This window comes from Boleophthalmus pectinirostris, unplaced genomic scaffold (assembly GCF_026225935.1).
Source record: "Boleophthalmus pectinirostris isolate CB_2022bp ecotype Guang Dong unplaced genomic scaffold, ASM2622593v1 HiC_scaffold_16, whole genome shotgun sequence".
NCBI lineage: Eukaryota > Metazoa > Chordata > Actinopteri > Gobiiformes > Gobiidae > Boleophthalmus > Boleophthalmus pectinirostris.
The window spans coordinates 34,008,542-34,032,912 of NW_026571095.1; the positions used below are offsets into that span (position 1 = coordinate 34,008,542).

At 41.5% G+C, this 24,371-nt stretch overlaps 1 protein-coding gene across 1 annotated transcript in view; it reads left to right on the forward strand.

Moving 5' to 3' along the window:
* LOC110173591 (solute carrier organic anion transporter family member 5A1-like) overlaps positions 1-24,371 on the forward strand; it is a 47,901-nt gene that overhangs the window by 11,289 nt on the left and 12,241 nt on the right. Inside the window, exons 3-9 of the mRNA XM_055151394.1 lie at positions 11,242-11,374; positions 13,407-13,615; positions 15,788-15,952; positions 19,861-20,059; positions 20,478-20,570; positions 22,748-22,907; positions 23,027-23,070. Of these exons, the coding sequence (XP_055007369.1) occupies positions 11,242-11,374; positions 13,407-13,615; positions 15,788-15,952; positions 19,861-20,059; positions 20,478-20,570; positions 22,748-22,907; positions 23,027-23,070 (1,003 nt within the window). The remainder of the gene's footprint in view (positions 1-11,241; positions 11,375-13,406; positions 13,616-15,787; positions 15,953-19,860; positions 20,060-20,477; positions 20,571-22,747; positions 22,908-23,026; positions 23,071-24,371) is intronic.

Below are 24,371 nucleotides of genomic sequence, written 5' to 3' on the forward strand. Positions count from 1 at the left end.
CAAATGTTTCCTTTTTGGTTCTTCCTGTGGATCAATCCTGCCCATCGCCTTCACCTTTCACTATTTTTCAATTCTGTTGTGAAGAGAAACAGTTTGAACAGAGGTTTGCAGTCACACACATCTGATTCCCTTTTGCATTTATGGAGTCTTTAAACTTCAGAAGCCCGTTTCTCGAGCCGTTTTCCGCTGTTAGGACGTCAAACAACCACACAATTACGATGTCTGAATCCCAAAACTAAAATATGACAATATCAGAACCAGAAACAAAAGCGATATGGTTCAAAAGACTTGAAAAGATCGACTTTGTCAATAGACGCATCCCACAGGTTTGACGCTCACTTTTTGGAGGAACCCTTCCCAGTATGCATTGAGCGATGATCGGAAGTCCGAAATTCGTGATGCATGTATTTGTGTTTCATATCTTCCCAAGAAAAACTAGATCAAAGAACATTCTATAGCTAACTCTCATGTACTGGACTGTTTCATCTTTGCTCAGGTGATTGCTGGACTCGCAGATGTTGTATTTTAACTCAAACTTGCACTGAGCATCTCCTCTTGACCACACGCTCTCAGCTCACAGAAAAGAGAGAGCGAGCGGCCACTCTGAGCGCTGCCTTCTGTGACCTTCTGTGGGCTGGTCGTATCATTACAGCATCGTAACGTACGGGAGGCCAAAGCGGCGTAAGAGGCTGCCAGTGCGCTTAAGCTCTTTGTGCTCAGTCACGCTCATATGAGGGAGGCTCTGAATGGCCCCACTGCCTCATTTTCCGTCTTAGCCGTAAGCACAAACCGTACGGCAATCTTTGGCATTAGAGACAAAAATGTTATGCGGGTCGTCTTGTCACCAGGTGTTTTTGAAGGTCAGACTTCTTTAGTGCACGTAAACACACACCAAAGTCTTACCTAATTATTGAGTTATATAATTATTCTACTTATCTGGTTATTTAATTTGCAGTGGGCCAAAGTTAGTCCTCACTTAACTTAATTATAAACCCTATGCATATACGTTTACTGATACTGACAGTTTAAATGATGAGTAATTCTTGAAATAGTGAAAATATGATGTACGATGTGTGACTAATGCGCACATGTTGTAGCGACATAGCAGCTAAATCACTCATGTAAATGTAATAAACACACAAAAATAACTGATTTAACTTTAGTTTCTGATTTTATTTTCTATAATTTTAACAGTGTTACGCAAAAAGCATTTGGGATCATTCACTTCAAACCAGAAGTTGGGACTTGCAAGTCGTGACTTGGACTCGAGTCGACTATTTTTAGGACTCGAGACTTGACTTGATAAAATAAACTAAGACTTGGGACTCGACTTGGACTTGAAGCTCAGTAATTTGGAATTCAACTTGGACTTGAAACTCAGTAATTTGGAACTCGACTTGGACTTGAAGCTCAATGACTTGGACCTCGACTTGGACTTGAAGCTCAGTAATTTGGGACTCGATTTGGACTTGAAGCTCAATGATCTGGGACTCGACTTGGACTTGAAGCTCAGTAACTTGGGACTTGACTTGGACTTGAAGCTCAGTGACTTGGGACTCGACTTGGACTTGAAGCTCAGTGACTTGGGACTCGACATGGACTTGAAGCTCAGTGACTTGAGGCTCGACTTGGACTTGAAGCTCAGTGACTTGAGGCTCGCCTCATTAATGCTTTTTTTTTTTTTACCATTTTCATAACATTTTTACAGTTTTGAATCATTATGAGACTATGGTTGAATCATTCATATTAAACCAAATCAAGAAAAAAAATATTGATGTTAAAAGACATTCATAACCTAATTAATGAATACCTTGATTAGCTGCTGAAATCCAGGTGCATGCTGGGATTACGTGACGAAACCTGCAGGAGCTCTGTACTGCTTTTTTGGACACTCATAGATGCTTTACTGAGCATTATTTAATTTCTTTTCTTCTGTATATGGATCTTATTTAACCAACTGAGTGTGTGGCATTATGTGGCCCAAATGAACAAATGTGATGAAGGGATTTCACTTTTTTGTGACATTTTCCAACTTTCTTTTCACAGTAATTGTCACACTCCGTCTGACACAGTGACCTCCTTTGTCAGTCATCACAGCTCAGCTCTTTTTATGGAGCAAAACAGCGTTCCTCTCAGTATTCCACATTACAGCCGCGTCTGTGAGCGTCCCTGTCTCCGGGCACGTAATACACAACCAGGGTTTTCGCCGTTTATTCCGACATCCCTTCATTCCGACATCCTAACCTTTAGACAACCCGGTATTACGACATCCCTGTATTTAGACATCCCGGTTTTCCGACACTTTTTAGTATTTTTTTTCCCAACAGCCCCGACTCTTTTTGGTGTCATAAAAAGTGCTTTAAAAATCATGTATCTTAAAGTATTATACCGCATTTGACAAATAATAATGACACAGTTTTGACTTGTATCTAAACTAGAAGTGCAGTGCTCTGATCTTTGAACAATTAAGAGTCTCAGAGCGAGTGGTTTTACTGACAGGAAACAACTGACGCACTGATGTGTCCGTGTCCGACCCAAGCCCGTCGGACTTTGGTCATGTTTCCATGCTCTAGTCTCTGTGCATATTTAGGATGCTGCCCATGGAGCTAAATGCAGCAGATGGATTTATTAGGTAGTAGGATTGGGTGTTAATACGGTATTACGTTGTCCCGCGGTCTCAAACAGAAGCAACGGTATCAGTTTCATTATTGTCATTTAAAAAATCTGCAGCGCATAAGGACCTGATATAATATTATAATTTGTTGATACCTAAGTTTGTTTGCTCAGCACAAATGAATGTGTGGTTGTATTTTCAATTTAATGTTATCATGATTTAAAACTAACAGTGTCTATAATGTTTTTTTTAACTGCGTGGGGAGATGACGTTTGATTAGTTTTGTTCTGTTGCCACATGACGCTCATAAGAGAGACCAAGACAAGACGGCAAGTCCGGCCGCAAGTGAGTTGGTCCAAAAAAATAATAAAAAATACTAGTACTTCTGCAGTTTGGCAGCATTTTGGCTTCAGGCCACATTTGTTGAGATTTTACAGAAACAAATCTTAAAACCACATGGCTCATGTGCATAAACTATAAAGCTCTGCTAAAAACCGCTCGCTCTTTGTGTGCTGATGTGTTTCAGCTTCTGTCAGACTAAAGGACACGACTCAGTGGAATTTTCTTTCTGTGGAGTGTTCTTTCTCTGACAGAGGATGTGCTGCTAATGGTGAGTCTGTTCTGTGTGTGTGTGTGTCGTGTTGGAGATGGTTCATGTGAAACTTTATAGAGATTATAAATCTTCAGGTCATACGCATAGACTGTACAGCAGTGTGGCTTCGTAGCTTATTAAAGTCGTACTAAAACATTTTGGTAATACTGTAATGTAAACATATGCTCCGGTTAAATCCTGAGAAAGTTTAATAGTATAAAAATTTGGATACTGCCCAACCCGAGTAGGTAGGTAGCATGTTACCTATAGTTAGATAGTTAGTTAGGTGTGTATGTAGGTGTTTGCGGGGGCACCACATGAATCCTCGCAAAAACGAATGTTCGTCACAGGCGTCTCCGGAATCACCGCCTGCTCCTCTCTGGTGCTGGCACAGATCCCTCCCCCTCTCCATCTGTGTGTAGGGCGCCCTGATGGCAGGCTGCAGCTCTGATGATAGGATATCACCTTAATATAATTTATTTCGGAAAAGCGGATTGTTCGAAAAATAAAAGTTCGACAATGAAAATGAAAAAATGTCAGAGTATTGGGAAGCTTGAAAAATAATGTTCATGCCGCTACTCCGACAATTACACGTCAATGTCTAAATGTCAGAAATGTGTCGTTATAGCAGCACGTGACCATGCACCAGTGTCTGTGAGCTGGTGCAGAATTACCCTGCCCCTGTTGTGTTGCATTAGCCTACATTTGCACTGTGCCTGAAGGACTCCGCGGCCCAGTGTGGCTCTGTGTGCGGGACAATGGCTCCTCTGTGGACGTGCGCGGGGCATTCTGAGGGCCAGAGCTCAGACATGTCAGACATGTCAGCCATGTGGGGCCACAGGGTCACGTCTTCATGACACAACACAAACAATACTCAGTCATTCAGTGCTCTGTCATTCTGTTCAGACGCACACGGGCTCCACGCTTTTGAACAAAAAGTCTTAAAGCAGCAGAGGTGGGACCAAGGCGTTGTTTTGCAAGTCTCAAGTAAGTCTCAAGTCTTTGACCTCAAGTCCCAAGTCAAAGTCTCCAGGTCAAGTCCAAGTCCAAGTTGAGTCTCGAGTCACTGGTCCATAAGTCCAAGTCAAGTCCAAGTCGAGTCTCGAGTCACTGGTCCAGTCCATAAGTCCAAGTCGAGTCTCGAGTCACTGGTCCATAAGTCCAAGTCAAGTCCAAGTCGTCTGCTTTGAGCTTCAAGTCATTTCAAGTCTTTAAACCAAAGAACCAAGTACAGCTTAGATTTTTGCAGTTTATATGATTTTTACTCTAAACTGTACTTAAAAAGTTGTAATATATTTGTATAAGAGTTGTAGAAATGCTCATGTTTCCTTTTTAAATGTCTTTGGTGTTAAATGTCTTTAAATGATTATGGTCAGAATAGAAAGAATTCAGATTTAAAAGTGCTTAATAACAGTTATTTTGTCATGTACTCTGCACTGAAATGGAAGGATCATGTTTTATGTTGTTCCCTGTTTTAACTGTATTGTACTGGATAATACTGCATTGTACTGTAAATTACCATAGTACAGTTGAAAAAAAGGTAGAGAGATTCACTGGGTCTTAAAAGAGTAAAAAACAACAGTGCAGGTGCTCTAACAGGGTTAAAAGAGCGGCAAAGTAAAGGACTTTTAATATATTCAGTCGGAGTGCCTCAGGTTTGTACTTTGCCCATTCCTACATTTTCCAGTAGCGGTAATTTTCTGTTCAAAGACTACTGTAGTACTTTTGAGGATACCACATCACACAGTACTTAATTTCCATTCCAAAGTAACAAACAGAAGTAGGAGCGACATGTTTCTGTTTTTTCCTTTAAAATTAAGTACCACATTTATCAACTTATCAACTAAAAACATAATTTTTTAGGAGAATCAAGCCTTTTCAAGTCACATTGCTCAAGTCCGAAGTCATTGACCTTCGAGTTCGAAGTCCTAGTCCATTTTATCAAGTCTTAAGTCCTGCAAAAAGTGACTCAAATCTGACTCGAGTCCAAGCCACGACTTGCAAGATAATTTTATTAGTTTTATACTTGAATTGGCCCAAAATGATTCTGGATTTCACTTTTAATAATATAACCCAATATAACGCCAGTAACATCACACTGTGTGCCCCCCAATTTTCCATTTGTTTTAGCCCAGATTGAGTCTAAATATTATTAGAGGTGCAACAGTAACCAAAATATCGTGATATCATATCGTCAAAAGTCTCATAATAATATCGTGGACCATCACAATATATCGAATTACAAGTTTCTTTGCTTAAATTAAGAGTTATGGCGCAGCCGTAGCTAAAAAAAAAGACAGAGGGAACTACATAGACCATGATCCTTTGCTCCATTTCAGTGCAGACTACAAGAAGAAATAACAGTTCTGACACTTTTAAGTCTTAGTTCTTTGGATTAAGTCTTGTCAAGGCGTTTTAAGAGGAAAAAATCTCCACAAAATATCGCAATAAATATCGTACCGAGAGATTTGGATATTGTTACATCCCTAATTGTGCTCTTTCCCACGATATCGCAATAAATATCATAACGTGAGGTTCATACCGTGACAATATCGTATCGTGAGACTTGGATATTTAATTATTATCCTTGAACGTTTTCCCACAAGGACAGAACCTGCAGACTTGTTCCCTGTAGGTGACTTTAAATGTGGTCCGATCGCGGGGCTCTCGTATCAGATTGTGAGGAAATTGCAAATGCACTCTCTGATAGGTTTTAAGGTCGAGATAAAACATGGGTCCTGTTGCCACGGGAAACGCGGCGGCCAGATCAAAATTCTGATTAAAAATAAGTAAAAACAGAGCCTGAATATTAATTGATTTCAGTGTTTAAACTTACACGCTGATGTTTTTGTGGACTTAATAAGAAGAATTTATTACCTTTATCTTATTAGTTTACGTTAGTTTGGTCGAACATGGGTATTAGATAAAGTACAAACACAATAAAGAACATTTATCAAAGTATTAAAGGGAAAATTATAATGAAAACGCTCCATTCTAGCAGCCTTAAATGAATAAAGGTTTGTACAGATGAATGTGCCTTTTGCATGTATTTATTTGCTGTGCACATACTTCAGTTCAGTTCATCTTTATTCCGAACTCATGGCCCATTTTTAAAACGGAGAAGGAGAGTGACAAAACAAAATGATAAACATTTACGTTTTTAAAAGACAACCACACCAGTGTCTCCGCATACCGTGTTAACATAAGATAATCCTTTATTGTGTCCCATGGGAGAAATTTGTCTTGGGACAGCGGGTAACATGCTTCATCAAAAAACAGGACAACACAACATAAACAAACACCACAGAACAAAAACAGATACGAGACCAAGTATGACCACGAGTGACGCACCAACAGGACCTTTAAATTATTCTTAAAGGTTGTATGGAGGATTTTTTTGTTTTTTTTTTTGTTTCAAGTTGTCAATGATAGATTATAGATGCAGTAGCCTTGTAATTATGATGACCAAAAAAAAGAGAATAAAAATTCATCAACTCTGGACGTGGTGGGGCTAAACATTTGCCAATAGATAACGACACTGCCTCGTTATCTGTGAGCTGACAGGCTGTCAATCAATCTCCCTACGTTTCTAGCGTAACTGACTTGCCTGCGCGCCGCCGGTACGTGGTTTACGTACGCCTGTCACGCAGTCCACAGACGCAAGATGCACAGACGCTGTTTACTCCACCAACGCAACAGTTCTTAGCGGCTTTTTTTGACCTATATCTTCCTCGCAGTTCGCACAAAGTTTGTTGCAATGGCGACAAGAATCCAGGAGCAGTTCGCCGCAAAAGAAAGTCAGTTTTTGAGGTCACTGAAAGAAGAAGACAAGGGGAAAAGCAGCGAAGCCAAACTAAGGTGATTCTTGTAGATTCATTCCAGCGATGGCGCGACTGAAGCAGACGCAGGGTCTAAAGACTGACGCACTGGTCCACAAATTACTCCTGGACAGGAAACTTCTGCTTATTATGAAAACGTACTTTATTTCCAAGAGCTAGACAAACGTTTTTCAGGACACGAAAGCGATATCCTATGTCTGAAAACGTAATTTTCAATGCAAAGAAAGAGTCCGCTTGCTGCTGCGTGTTGTAGCTAGTTCATTCGCACTGAATCTCCGCGCAACCTTCTCTGCACCCCTTTCCTGCTCCTCTCCCCGCTGCCCGTTCCGCTCTTCCCCCTGCTCCTCACTTCTCCGGGCACGGAATCTCCGCGCACCTCTCCTCTCTCCCTGCTCCGCTTCTTCTCTCGTCCGCGAACGAAATGTCCGCACACCCGCTCTCCCGCTCCTCACTTCTCCACCTTGCCTAACCAACACTGTAGTTAGTTGTTTACAAGTCATGTTGCTGTAAACAAACCTGTTTCTGGCGTAAAGAGGAGGCGGGAGGAGGCGTTTCTACGTAGGAGCTGTAGGGGAGGGGGGGTGGTTTCACGCATGCGCAACATTTGAAAAAGGACAAACAGTCGCTGGATTTCTCGTTCCTTGGAAAATCCTCTATACAACCTTTAACAGGCGAGCCCTTTGCATTCTTGTATTCTATCAATAATTGCACACTCCCTAATAGGGATGGGCATGATTAGTCGATTAATCGATAGTTGATCATTAAGAATTTCATCGATTACGTTCATTTTAATCGACAAACCGAATGTAGGTTGCTGTGCGTAGCGTAGGGAGACCAAACCGGGGTCTGTACATGCAGCTCTCTGCACTCAGAAGGAGCAAGCAGACACAAACAGTCGGTCAGTCTGTGTGTGTATTTAACGATGACTTGTACAACGCTTTCCGTTCTGGTCGGGACAAGTGGGAGGCCATGTGCACAGTACAAAGCAGCACTCCATCAAAGCGGGATCCCGTTTGTTAATGGAGAGGAGCAGAAGACAAACAGACTGAGCTGCACTTTCTTGTTCTTGTGGTTTTACAGCAACATCACGTCTTGGTCTCTCTGCAGTGGAAGGTGTTTCTTGGTGAACAGCTGGTGCCTTTCGCTTTGGCGTTGACTTTTTAAATTCGTAACCGAGGTTGAGTGAGGGATCGGAATTTTGCTTTGTCGTCGCTCCACATACAAAATGTTCGCTGCAAACTCGGGATGATTTCTTAGGCAGACAAATGTTTCCTTTTTGGTCCTTCCAGTGGATCAATCCTGCCCATCGCCTTCACCTTTCACTATTTTTCAATTCCGTTGGGAAGAGAAACAGTTTGAACGGAGGTTTCACACACATCTGATTCCCTTTTGCATTTATGGAGTTCGCAAACAAATTTCTCGAGCCATTTTCCGCTGTTAGGATCCAACAACCACACAATTACGATATCCGAATCCCAAAACTAAAATATGACAATATCAGAACCAGAAACAAAAGTGATATGGTTCAAAAGACTTGAAAAAGATCGGCTTTGTCAATAGACGCATCCCACTGGGAAATCAAACATGGCGGTTTGATGCTCGCTTACTTTTTCGGAGGATCTTTCCCAGTAGTATGCATTGCGCAATGACCGGAAGTCCGAGATTCCTGATGCGTCTATATAAGTCATATAAAACGTACAACAAACAAATACCTTTTCCCCCTTCCAGCTAGGCACTATTCCGTGAGAATTCTTGGGTAAAATTCTACTTTCACAACACGTCTACTGGTTCTGGACACGTTTTATTTTCAAGCACCATGGCAACGATCGCTCTAGTGCCTTATTTACTAGTATAACTCATTGGGTTCTCCGACGTTGGTGTTGGGAGCAGTTCTTCCGACACAAGCGGGACCATTTTTTGTAGTTAGGTAACATCAGGCCACCGGGTTTCCTCCTTCTCCTTCAACTCCTTCCAAAGACGAGGAGATTAATCGCTCTAATCAGGGCAAAGCCATGGCCGACCCCGCGCAGGCTGGAAAGTCCTGCTCATATGATCTGCACATATGACCAGCAGCAGCCCCTAATGCAGGATTAGACCATTACTGCCTCACAAAAAAAAAAAAAAACCCTGCTCCACACACTCGAACGGGAACAGACCGACAGGAGCTCTGCAAATAATCTGTCAGAATCAATTTATCCACCGATCGTTCAGTATAAAAGACAGATGGAAATGTACACGGTGTTCTGGAGGTCACTGTTAGTCGTGGAGTGGGTTTATTATTTAAAAAACTCATTTTTTGTACAAACATCAAGGCACCGGCTCAGAAAAATTCAGTAAAAAATCTGCAATATTTGATGTTTTTTTTTTTTACTCAAAATGATGTAGAATCGTGTTATTAACTTTAATGCCTTTTATAATCACCAACAGAAAACAGGACTGAACCAGGACTAAACCAGGTCTAAACCAGGACTGAACCAGGACCAAACCAGGACTAAACTGGGACTACACCAGGACCAAACCAGGACCAAACCAGGACTAAACAAGGACTAAAACCGGTCTAAAATAGGACTAAACCAGGACTAAAAAACCAGGACTAAACCAGAACTAAACCAGGTCTAAACAAGGAGTAAGCCAGGACTGAAACAAGACTGAACTAAGAATAAACCAGGACTAAATCAGGTCTAAACCAGGTCTAAACAAGAACTGAACCAGGACTACACCAAGAGTAAACCAAGTCTAAACCAGGACTGAATCAAGACTAAACCAGGACTAAACCAGGACTAAACCAGGACTGAACCAGGTCTACACCAGCACTAAACCAGGACCAAACCAGGACTAAACAAGGACTAAAACCGGTCTAAAATAGGACTAAACCAGGACTAAAAAACCAGGACTAAACCAGGTCTAAACAAGGAGTAAGCCAGGACTGAAACAAGACTGAACTAAGAATAAACCAGGACTAAATCAGGTCTAAACCAGGTCTAAACCAGGTCTAAACAAGAACTGAACCAGGACTACACCAAGAGTAAACCAAGTCTAAACCAGGACTGAATCAAGACTAAACCAGGACTAAACCAGGACTGAACCAGGTCTAAACCAGGGCTACACCAGCACTAAACCAGGACCAAACCAGGACTAAACAAGGACTAAAACCGGTCTAAAATAGGACTAAACCAGGACTAAAAAACCAGGACTAAACCAGAACTAAACCAGGTCTAAACAAGGAGTAAGCCAGGACTGAAACAAGACTGAACTAAGAATAAACCAGGACTAAATCAGGTCTAAACCAGGTCTAAACAAGAACTGAACCAGGACTACACCAAGAGTAAACCAAGTCTAAACCAGGACTGAATCAAGACTAAACCAGGACTAAACCAGGACTAAACCAGGTCTAAACCAGGACTGAACCAGGACCAAACCAGGACTAAACTGGGACTACACCAGGACCAAACCAGGACTAAACAAGGACTAAAACCGGTCTAAAATAGGACTAAACCAGGACTAAAAAACCAGGACAAAACCAGAACTAAACCAGGTCTAAACCAGGAGTAAGCCAGGACTGAAACAGGACTGAACTTAGACTAAACCAGACTAAACCAGGACTAAACCAGGACTGAACCAGGTCTAAACCAGGGCTACACCAGCACTAAACCAGGAGTAAACCAGGAGTCTGTGGAGCCCTGCACCTGCACCTCATCACCTGACAGTCCACCACGGGCGCACCTCCGGGTCCTGCTTTAGTCCTGGTTCGGTCCTGGTTCAGTCCTGGTCCCTCATGTCTCACGTCACTATAAAACAGTCCTGCAGATTTCACGAGTCTTTGCAGTTTGTTTTCACCGTTGCCAGTCGTGCATTTAAGTTGTAGACCATCTTATATTTGTTATTTTTTTATATCTCACGTCGGGAGAAATGAGTGGACAACGTAACCCAGCATCCCACGCCCACTACACTCTTTTTATCGCGAGTATTTTTTCTTTCCACTAGTGGGGAAGTTATTCTATCAGTGGCATAAATTAGTTTGAGTTTTATCATTTATATATTTGTTAAGCAATCAGACTTATCATCAATAACCAATCACCTTTGTTCTTTTTAGTGGAGTGATTCACAGCCAGTTCTGTCTTTAAAAACAGCTACAGGTCGGCTGGAGATCAGGTCACTCTTGTAGAATCAGTCTAATCGTGGTTTGTGCTCCGCAGCCCTCATGTACGTGATGGGAGCCCTGGGGCCCGCGGCGGGGTACCTGCTGGGGGGAGTGCTCATCGGCTTCTACGTGCACCCCGAAACAGACGTGCACATCGACCAGAGCGACCCGCGCTTCATCGGAAACTGGTAAGAACCACTCCCTCCTCTCACAAACATACAAACATACTTTTGGCTCCATCAACTCTGGCTCCAGTTCAGGTTCTATTGAAAAACTGTCCCCCTCAGGCTCCTCATTTTGTAGAAAACGAACAAAACAAATCTCCCTGCAGTTCTTTGCAGCTCTTAATGTTTCATTATTTTAAAAGCACCACAATGTGACGTTTCGGGGTCAACCCTGTTTATTCGCGAGTACTGTTTCTTAGTTTAGACATAACTAGGGCTGGGTATCGTTAAGAAGTTGCTGATACGATACATACCTCGATACATAGGAAAAGAGAAAATACATACCTCGATACAGTGCACTTTCGATTCAGTACGATATATTTCAAATTGATTCGATACGATTCAGTAAAAAATAAAGACTAAATCATGGCTGTGATACTAAAAGTCTTTGTTAAACCACTTCTTGTGTACAGTTCATATGAAACACAAACATTTTAATCATCAAAACAGTGAAAATGTCAAATGTGTCGCATAAATGATCCTCCTTCCACTAAACAAACAACAAAACTGTAGCTGTAACAAAATAATTTTGTACAATACACCAAAAATACTCTTGGTGATATATCTAGGGTGACCAAACGTCCATTTTTCCCCGGACATGTCCGTTTTTCACGTCCTGTCCTGGCCGTCCGGGGTTTTTTTATGAAAGTGATGCAAATGTCTGGGTTTTCATTTCCTGTCATTGGAGCCATTAAATGTAAAATTTAAATAAAAATTTTAATTTGTAGCTCTCTGTGACTCAGAAGGAGCGCGCAAACACAGACAGTCGGTCAGTCTGCAAAACGCCGAAGCACAAATCCACATTTAACGATGCTTTGTACAAGAAATTCTCCGCTTTCCGTCCCGGTCGAGACAAGTGTGAGTCCGTGTGCACAGTGTACAAAGCAGCACATATGTTTCGGTGTCCAGTGGAGGTGTCAGGGACCTCAAAACTCACCAGGACACCGAAAAACATTTAAAAGCTTTGCCAGGTGAGAGTAGCTCAATGTGGATGACGAGGCCCCACCTCCCACCCCCACGTACGGTGTCCTGGTTTTGACAAACGCACTCTATAGATATATCGATACAACAGCCCACGATATCGATATTGTATTTTGAGATTTTTGCACACCCCTAGACATAGCGCTATGTTCATGACTATCTACTTTCGTAAGACACATGAAACAATAAGCAGACAAATCACACATCAAACATAAAGTGTCTTCTTACGGATGTCCCAGGCTTTCAACACAAACTGAGCCCACTTGAAAACATTACATTTAAACAAATACTCCAGTCTCTTCTCATCAAACACAGCAAACAATCTATAAACTATAAATTATATCAGTGTTTCCCAAACTTTTATTTCTAGGGATCCATAGCCACAAACCTTTAAAAGCCACAAACCTTCGCGACATCATTCATAAATCATAAAATAAAGGTGGATTTGAGCATTATTGAACATTAATGAGGATATTTTATTGTTGACTGAGTGATTGTGTCTTTCTGAACAATTAGTGTTACTCAAGTTTTAAACAATGAAAAGCAGAAATTGAAGCAGCAATAAAAGAATCCATAAGTCGCCTATTTGGACTTTAAATGTAGCCCATTTCTTTTTCTTTTCAGCATTCAATCGAACCAGCAATACTGGAACAAAATAGTCAATAAAATCATTACAAAAAGATTAGAAATTACACAAAACATGTCTTAACATTTCAACCCACATGCAGATCAAGACAAGGCGACCCAAAAATATCTCAAAAGGGCAGTGGTACAGAAAATGCATTTCATTTTCACTGTCCTTTAAGTCGCTCAGAGCACATTTGCGCTCCAAAGCTCCAAAGTAAATTAAAAATTCACAAACATTATTGACCTGTAGATTTTTGTGGTGTCATCTCAAGTCCAGCTCCAGCGAGGTGCTCTGAACTAGCTCAGATGGTTTACCTAATCGTTCCTCATAGTAGAGTTACAGATGGTGTAGGATGTACGTTGAACCTTGTTGTGTCTCCCCCTGCAGGTGGAGTGGCTTCCTGCTCTGTTCCGTGGCCATGCTGCTCGTCATCTTCCCCATGTTCGCCTTCCCCAAGAAGCTCCCCCCGCGACACAAGAAGAAGAAGAGGAGGAAAAAGCTCAACCTGGACGACTCGAGTGACGACGACGTGCTCAAAGAGAAGAACAAGAGCCAGAACGTGTCCTCCTCCATGGGCTTCGGCAAAGACATGAGAGGTACTGCACTCCTGAAGAAAACCGTTTAAACATACTGACTCTGCTGTACGGTCGCACACACTGTAAACACACTGTACCTGATTTTATTGATTATTTTATTATTATTATGAAGAGAACTAGTTCATTTGAAACAGTTTGCAGTGTTCCAAAGTTATTCCGCACTTAACTTATGCGTTCTGAGGAAGGGTGGGACGAAACGGAAATACTCTCTCTTCAGTTTTTCCCGTACATAGACCAATCTGTGGCGCAAAGATTAGAGAAAACAGAGACCGAGAGACCAACATCCGTGCACATGTGTCATACATACGGGACCCCGAGCCTGCGCTTTCTCTTCGCGGTCACCCAACGGTCTACACGGGCGCACCTCTGAACCCGTCTCAACACTCGGAACCTTAACGAAGCCCGGTGTGGTCCGAGAGTAGCCTGGCCTGGTCTCCCCCCGCGCAATAAATGGATCAGAACCCAAGGAGGTCACTTATGATCGGACAATGGAGTTATTTTTCAAAAAGCGACGTAGAATGAAGTGTTCTGGGTTTGGGCTATGCACCAAGCAGACTAATGCTGTTTCATGATTTCATTTAGTCGTCTTGTTGTACCTTTAGTAGTTTCTTATGTCTAATTATAGTATTTTATTTATTTAATTTGTATTATTATATAACTGTTGTATTTGAAATAAAAACCTCAAGTTATTATTATTATTTTTTAAATTATTCATTCCTTTAATGTCAAAGAATCTAAAGTTCAGGTAAACAGTGAACTTAAAAAAAGTAACATCAAATTTGGTAAGTAAATTTGGTAAATCTCAACATGAAACTTAAACTTAAAATACAGGTCTTTAATCCGTGTATCATTCGTTCATTCGTTTTTCAATATAAAACCAAAAATAAGAAAACGAAAAAACAACAGTTTTCTTCGTTATTTGTCTCCAAAACCAAAATGAAAAAACGGATAAATGATTCGTTTTTTCAGTTTTCGATTTTTGTGTTTAAATGAAGAATGGAAAAAACGGATAACGGCCGTTTCCCGTTTACGTGACTTCAGTGACTGCGATGCCGAACTTTTGCACCGCGTACGGACTGAACCAGGACTGATCCAGGTCCGAGACCAGAGCGGGACTGAGACCGAGACCAGCGGTCCGAGCGGTTCCGTGTCATCGTCTCCGCGCTGGTTCCGTGCGGGGAAAGTGAGAATGTTCTGTGGACTACAGGTCCGGACGGGCTGCTCCAGAACCGCGGCTGGTTCCGAGGTGGTGCAAAAAACATCCAACTGACGCTTTCACACCAACAAAAACGAACCGAACTAAGAGCTTTTGGTTCAAATGGACCAGGTCCGGGATCAGACCGGGACCGGAGCGCTACTGAGACTGGGACCAGACCGGGACCAGAGCGGGCCTGAGACCGAGACAAGACCGAGACAAGACCGAGACCAGATCGGAGGCTCAGAGCCCACGGCAGGGCCGGAGCTCGAAGCTGAGGCTTGGACCCCGCGGAGGCTCAGAGTCAAAGCTTGGAGTCCGCCCCAGTCCTGCTCTGGTCCGCTCTGGTCCCGCTCTGGTCCCGCTCTGGTCCGCTCTGGTCCCGCTCTAGTCCCGCTCTGGTCCCGCTCTGGTCCGCTCTGGTCCCGCTCTGGTCCCGCTGGTCCCGCTCTGGTCCCGGTCTGGTCTCGGACCTGGATCAGTCCTGGTTCAGTCCGTACCCGGTGCAAAAGTTCGGCATCGCAGTCACGGAAGTCACGTAAACGGGAAACGGCCGTTATCCGTTTTTTCCATTCTTCATTTAAACACAAAATCGAAAACTGAAAAAACGAATCATTATCCGTTTTTTCATTTTGGTTTTGGAGACAAATAGCGAAGAAAACTGTTGTTTTTTCGTTTTCTTATTTTTGGTTTTATATTGAAAAACGAATGAACGAATGACACACGGATTGTCTTTATTCTAACACAAATTTGGTCTTACAACTTAAACACAACGAACTCCAGGCTCTCCAAAGAAGCAAAAATCGCACAAGGAAAAAATATAGTTAAAAGGCCTTTATTTAAACGGGAGGTAGGTAAACACTGGCAGTGAATGATTTGGTCTGTGGGAAACAATGCTCTCTCTCTTTTTTTGTTTAAAAAAAAAAAATAAAGTACTTACTGAACATGTTCTTGACAACGTCTCTGTTCCTCTGCAGATTTGCCCCGCGCAGCCGTGAAGATTCTGAGTAACGTGACCTTCCTGTTCGTCAGCCTGTCGTACACGGCCGAGTGCGCCATCGTCACCGCCTTCATCACCTTCATCCCCAAGTTCATCGAGTCGCAGTTCGGCATCCCCGCGTCCAGTGCCAGCATTTACACAGGTACCAGAAAATACACAGTACTACCAGAAAATACTATCAGAAAATACACAGTACTACCAGAAATACACAGTACTACCAGAAAATACACAGTACTACCACAGAAAATACACATACTACAGTACACGTATACCAGAAAATACACAGTACTACCAGAATACTACAGAAAATACAGCAGAAATACACAGTACTACCAGAAATACAGAAATACACAGTACTACCAGAAAATACTACAGCAATACTACCAGAAAATACACAGTACTACCAGAAAATACACAGTACTACCAGAAAAATACTACCGCAAAATACACAGTACTACCAGGCAAATACTACCAGAAAATACACAGTACTACCAAAATACTACCAGAAAATACACAGTACTACCAGTAACTACCAAAAATACTACCAGAAAATACACAGTACTACCAGCAAATACTACCAGAAAATACACGGTACTACCAGCAAATACTACCAGAAAATACACGGTACTACCAGAAAACACTACCAGAAAATACACAGTACTACCAGCAAATACTACCAGAAAATACACAGTACTACCAGCAAATACTACCAGAAAATACACAGTACTACCAGCAAATACACAGTACTACCAGAAAATACACAGTACTACCAGCAAATACTACCAGAAAATACACAGTACTACCAGCAAAATACTACCAGCAAATACACAGTACTACCAGCAAATACTACCAGAAAATACACAGTACTACCAGCAAATACTACCAGCAAAATACACAGTACTACCAGAAAATACTACCAGAAAATACACAGTACTACCAGCAAATACTACCAGAAAATACACAGTACTACCAGCAAATACTACCAGAAAATACACAGTACTACCAGCAAATACTACCAGAAAATACACAGTACTACCAGAAAATACACAGTACTACCAGCAAACTACTATCAGAAAATACACAGTACTACCAGCACCAATACTACAGAAAATACACAGTACTACCCAAATACTATCAGAAATACACAGTACTACCAGAAAATACTATCAGAAAACTATCACAGAAAATACACAGTACTACCAGAAAATACTATCAGAAATACACAGTACTACCAGCAAATACTACCAGCAAATACACAGTACTACCAGAAAAATACACAGTACAGCAAATACCAGCAAATACACAGTACTACCAGAAAATACACAGTACTACCAGCAAATACTACCAGAAAATACACAGTACTACCAGCAAATAACTACTACCAGAAAATACACAGTACTACCAGCACCAGCCAAATACTACCAGAAAATACACAGTACTACCAGCAAAATACTACCAGAAAATACACAGTACTACCAGAAAATACACCAAACTACAAAAAATACAGAAATACTACAGAAAATACTACCAGAAAATACACAGTACTACCAGAAAATACTACCAAAAATACACAGTACTACCAGCAAAAACTACTACCAAAAATACACAGTACTACACAGTACTACCAGAAAATACTACCAGAAAATACACAGCAAATACTACCAGAAAATACTACCAGAAAATACACAGTACTACCAGAAAATACACAGTACTACCAGCAAATACTACCAGAAAATACACAGTACTACCAGCAAATACTACCAGAAAATACACAGTACTACCAGCAAATACTACCAGAAAATACACAGTACTACCAGAAAATACTACCAGAAAATACACAGTACTACCAGAAAACACTACCAGAAAATACACAGTACTACCAGCAAATACTACCAGAAAATACACAGTACTACCAGCAAATACTACCAGAAAAAATACACAGTACTACCAGCTAAATACACAGTACACAGTACTACTACCAGAAAATACACAGTACTACCAGCAAATACTACCAGAAAATACACTACTACCAGAAAATACTACCATACACAGCAAATACTACCAGAAATACACTACCAGTACTACCAGAAAATACACAGTACTACCAGAAATACTACCAGTACTACCAAAATACTACCAGCAAATACTACCAGCAAAATACTACCAGCAAATACACAGTACTACCAGCAAATACTACCAGAAAATACACAGTACTACCAGCAAATACTACCAGCAAATACACAGTACTACCAGAAAATACTACCAGAAAATACACAGTACTACCAGCAAATACTACCAGAAAATACACAGTACTACCAGCAAAATACTACCAGAAAATACACAGTACTACCAGCAGAAAATAAATAACAGCAATACTACAGAAAATACACAGTACTCCAGCAAATACTACCAGAAAATACACAGTACTACCAGCAAATACTTCAGAAAACTACACAGAAAATACACAGTACACCAGCAAATACTATCAGAAAATACACAGTACTACCAAAAATACTACAGAAAATACACAGTACTACCAGCAAATACTACCAGAAAATACACATACCAGAAAAATACCAAAATACAATACCAGCAAATACACAGTACTACCAGAAAATACTATCAGAAAATACACAGTACTACCAGCAAATACTACCAGCAAATACACAGTACTACCAGAAAATACACAGTACTACCAGCAAATACTACCAGCAAAAATACACAGTACTACCAGCAAATACTACCAGAAAATACACAGTACTACCAGCAAATACTACCAGAAAATACACAGTACTACCAGCAAATACTACCAGAAAATACACAGTACTACCAGCAAATACTACCAGAAAATACACAGTACTACCAGAAAATACACAGTACTACCAGCAAATACTATCAGAAAATACACAGTACTACCAGAAAATACACAGTACTACCAGCAAATACTATCAGAAAATACACAGTACTACCAGAAAATACACAGTACTACCAGCAAATACTATCAGAAAATACACAGTGCTACCAGCAAATACACAGTACTACCAGCAATACTACAGCATAATACAGTACTACGCAAAACTAAAATACACACTACCAAAATACAAATACCAGTATACCAGAATACTACAGTACTACCAGCAAATACTACCAAAAATACACAGTACTACCAGAGAAATACTACCAGAAAATACACAGTACTACTACTACCAGCAAAAATACACATACTACCAGCAAAACACTCAGAAATACTACCAGAAAATACTACAGAAAATACACAGTACTACCAGCAAATACTACCAGAAAATACACAGTACTACCAGAAAATACTACCAGAAAATACACAGTACTACCAGCAAATACTACCAGCAAATACACAGTACTACCAACAAATACTACCAGCAAATACACAGTACTACTAACAAATACTACCAGAAAATACACAGTACTACCAACAAATACACAGTACTACCAGCTAATACTACCAGCAAATACTACCAGAAAATACACAGTACTACCAACAAATACACAGTACTACCAGCTAATACTACCAGCAAATACTACCAGAAAATACACAGTGCTACCAGAAAATACTACCAGCAAATACTACTAGCAAATACACAGTACTACTAACAAATACTACCAGCAACTACACAGGACCACCAGCAAATACTACCAGAAAATACACAGTGCTACCAGCAAATACACAGTACTACCAGCAAATACTACCAGCATATACACAGTACTACCAGAAAATATACAGTACTACCAGCAAATACTACTAGAAAATACACTGTAGTACCAGCAAATACTACCAGAAAATACACAGTACTACCAAGAAATACTACCAGAAAATACACAGTACTACCAGAAAATACTCAGTACTACCATCAAATACTACCAGAAAATACACAGTACTACCAGAAAATACACAGTACTACCAGCAAATACACAGTACTACCAGAAAATACTACCAGCAAATACACAGTACTACCAACAAATACACAGTACCAGTTTGGCAGTAACTACAAGTCCACCATCTGTATTTTCCAGGTGTGATCATTGTGCCCAGCGCCGGCGTGGGCATCGTCCTGGGCGGGTACATCATAAAGAAGTTGAAGCTGGGGGCGCGGGAGTCGGCTAAACTCGCCATGATCTGCAGCGGCGTGTCCCTGCTCTGCTTCTCCACGCTCTTCATCGTGGGCTGTGATAGCATCAACCTGGGAGGCATCAACATCCCCTACACCACCGGGTAAGAACTCTAGAACTTTACAGTAACAGTCACAAATACACCACCGGGTAAGAACGCAACTCCAGACCGTCACAGTCACAAATACAGATACAGTGATCCCTCGCTATATCGCGCTTCACCTATCGCGGCCTTGCTGCTTCGCGGAATTTTTTACAGTGCTTTATTTTTTACAGTGAATCCTGATTGGCTTAGGGGCGTTACTGTTGTCTAGAAGTGAAAAAGGTTTATATTGGTTTTTCATTACACCCATGCCAACAGTTTTCGTTTTCTGTACATTTCTGCCAATTTACGTTCGCAATTTTTCTCCGTGACAAACCACAATGTCAAAGAAACGTTCTGGATGTCCATTAAAAAATCTTCTTGCTCAGAAAAAGAAAGAGTGCCAACAACTACCCATAACGATGTTCTTCTCTCGGAGAAAGACCCCTGCGCAGCCTTCAGTAGAAAAAGACGCTACAGCGCAACGGAGTCAGGACGAAGAGGCGCAGCTGGAGGACGTGAAATACGGCGAGTGACATGTTTCCTACTTGTATTCATTACTATATAAAAATATTGTTTTACATCACCGTTCTTTAAACTATTATAGTTATTTGTAAGAAAACGTTAATATTTCTATTTCTTTAACACATGTTGGGCCTGAAAAGAGGTTTTATTTTTTGTTTCATTCTGCAGTTCAGTATTGCATTGTAAAATCACAGTAAAAAATAAAGCTGACTACTTCGCGGATTTCACCTATTGCGGGTTATTTTTGGAACGTATCCCCCGCGATAAACGAGGGTTCACTGTACACCACCAGGTAAAACCTCCAGACAGTTTAGATATTTGTGAAAAACCTCAAATATACGAAGCAAGATGTATGGAATTATGTATCAAAGAAAAAAAAAAGTGCTAAATATATTTTAGATTTAGATTTAAATTCCTCAAAGTGTCCACCTTTTTTGCTCCATGAAGAAGTCTCCAGAAATTAGCGCTGGGTGTCATTAAGAAGTTGTCGATACGATGCATATCTCCATACAGTGAGCTTTCGATTAGATTTGATATACAGTTTTTCAAATCAATTTGATACGGATCAATAAAAATAAAGGCTAAATCATGGCTGTGGTACTAAAAGTCTTTGTTAAACCACTTCTTGTGCAAAGTGAATCTGAAACACAAATATTTTAATCCTCTAAACAGTGAAAATGTCAAATGTGTCGCATAAACAAGTTTCCTTCCTCTGAACAAACAACAAAACTGTAGCTGTAACAAAATAATTTTGTAAAAGATACAAAAAAAGACTCTTGGCGATATATCAATACAGCAGCCCACGATACTGATACTGTATCACAAGCCCCGGGGTTTCAAAATGGCCTCCCAGCTCAATGGTGCATGATCCCAGATTCGCCTTTAGCCCGGCGAGGTTCTTCCGGTGGCTGTGGACCAACTGAGCATGTGCAGTAGTGTCTTTTCTCCCACGGCCACACGCAAATGCATACGAGCGCACTCACGGAGCGCGGTCTTGTGTATCAGGTGATCATTTTGACCAATCAGAGCGAGTGGAGGTAGACCGGAGCAGAGCGGAGCCGGAGCTAATGATTCTAAAGCCTTTTTTAAGACAACTGAAGGATTTTGAGCTGAGAAAAAGTGTATGATCTAAAAATAGGTACAAATTGCAACAAAATCCAACATTTTTGAAAGTTGTAGGTCCCTGTCAGACGAACAGGAGCAGTTTGTGATTACTTTGCCTCTATGAGAAAAATCCTCTCTCAGCCCAGGGGATTTTTTCGCTGTAATACCAGTGAGTGTCACTACGTCAACTAGAGGCAGCTACAAGCAGCAATACTGTATCCAGTTATTTTAATAGATCCATGTTGTATCAGCACATGAAACTATATGATATATCAATATTTCGTTATTTCTTCACAGTAACTGAGTACTACCCACCTGTGTGTACATTACTGATACAACCTGTGCAAGGTGCATCATCTGTGCGACTCCTACCTCAGTTAAGGGCGAATAATAGTTTTGCGTCAACTCAACACACACTGCCGCCGTCGCCTTGTCACCATCTTTGTTGATTTATGGATCTATGCACCGCCAAGTAATTCACCTCAACACCAGGAGGCGAGGATTGTCTCAGTACCAAAAATTGTGGTTTCACCCATTCCTAGTCTTTTAAATATCAACGCTCCTCAATCAGGGTTCCAATGTCATGGAAATCCTGGAAAAGTCATGGAATTTAAAATTTATTTTCCAGGCCTGGAAAAGTCATGGAATTTTAGTATCTTTTTCACTCAGCTCCAGCGTTCTGTTAAGTTCTCATGAGGCTATTATGATTATTTCTGAAGGTATGCACTTTTAGTTTAAAAGACGACAATAAATGCACTGACAGGATTTTGAATGTTAAAAAACTAAATATAGATCAAGTGAGTGAAAGGAGTTAACATTTTCATATTTAACCCTAAAAGTCTGCTCAGTTCTACACATGTAGGTGCTGTAAAGTCATGGAAAATCCACTTTAGGTCATGAAAAAGTCATGGAGAAGTTTAGAGATTTTGTCAGTGAAAAAGAGTGGGACTCCTGCTCAATGTGGTTAAAATCTGCAGCACAAATTGAATAAAAGTGTAATCTCATATTTCCGTGTCTCCAGACCAGTCGGAGGTAGATCTGTGTAGATTCTGCGTCCTGATCTGTGCTGTGTGTGTCCAGGCCGACTCTGACCATGACCCAGAGGAACCTGACGGGCGGCTGTAACGTCAACTGTGGCTGCAGGATCCACGAGTACGCTCCGGTCTGCGGCTCCGACGGCATCACCTACTTTAACCCGTGTCTGGCCGGCTGCAGCAGCGTGTCCAACGACTCCAGCGGGGTAAGGACCACGATATACTTTAAAGGTTGTATAGAGGATTTTCCAAGGAACGAGAAATCCAGCGACTGTTTGTCCTTTTTCAAATGTTGCGCATGCGTAAACCACCCCCCTCCCTACAGCCCTACGTAGAACGCCTCCTCCCCCGCCTCTTTACGCAGAAAAGGTTGTTTTACAGCGGTGCAATGACTTGTAACAACTAACTACAGTGTTGTTAGGCAAGAATGGAGAAGTGAGAGCGGGGGGAGCGTGTGCGACATTTCGTTCGCGGACGAGAAGTGAGGAGCAGGGAGAAGACGGAGCAGGAGAGAGGAGAGGAGAGGGAGAGGGAGAGCGGAGATTCCGTGCCCGGAGAAGTGAGGAGCAGGGGGAAGAGCGGATCGGCAGCGGGACAGGAGCAGGAAAGGGTGCAGAGAGGTTGCGCGGAGATCGTGCGAATGACTAGTACAACAGCAGCAGCAAGCGGACTCTTTCTTTGCTTGAAAATTACGTTTTCAGACAAGGAATATCGCTTCGTGTCCTGAAAAACGTTTGTCCTCTTGGAAAAAGTACGTTTCATAATAAGAGAAGTTCCTGTCCAGGAGTAATTTGTGACCAGTGCCAGTCTTTAGACCCTGCGTCTGCTTCAGTCCCGCCATCGCTGGATGAATCTACAAGAATCACCTTAGTTTGGCTTCGCTGCTTTCCCTTGTCTTCTTCTTTCAGCGACCTCAAAAACGGACTTTCTTTTGCGGCGAACTGCTCCTGGATTCTTGTAGCCATTGCAACAAACTTTGTGCGAACTGCGAGGAAGATATAGGTCAAAAAAAGCCGCTAAGAACTGTTTGCGTTGTGGAGTAAACAGCGTCTGTCCTTGCGTCTGTGGACTGCGTGACAGGTAACGTAAACCACGAACCGGCGGCGCAGGCAAAGTCAGTTACACTAGAAACGTAGGGAGATTGATTGACAGCCTGTCAGCTAACAGATAACGAGGCAGTGTCGTTATCTATTGGCAAATTTACCCACCACGCCAGAGTTGATATTTTTATTCTCTTTTTTTTGGTCATCATAATTACAAGGCTACTGCATCTCTATAATGCTATCATTGACAACTTGAAAAAAAAAAAATCCTCCATACAACCTTTAAGTAAAACCTCAGTTAAAGTCCTGACTGTGAGCGGGCTTGTAGTCCACAAACCTGACTCGTATTTGTCCAAAGCCTCCTGGTTGTTCCTTAGGATATAATCTTCCACAGTGTGACATACAACAGACTGGTTTCATGTTCTGGAGTGTGGTTTTAACTTTCTGTTTCTGTGGAATGAGATGCCTCCTCCGGAATGTTACACACTATTGCTTTAAGACTTATTTTACTCAGTTGTCTATTCTCTCCCTCTCTCTCTCTTTCTCCCTCCCTCTCTCTCTCTTCGATTCCTTCTCTCTCTCCCTCTCCTCCCCCCTTCTTTCTTATTTTCTGTCTCTCTCTCCCTC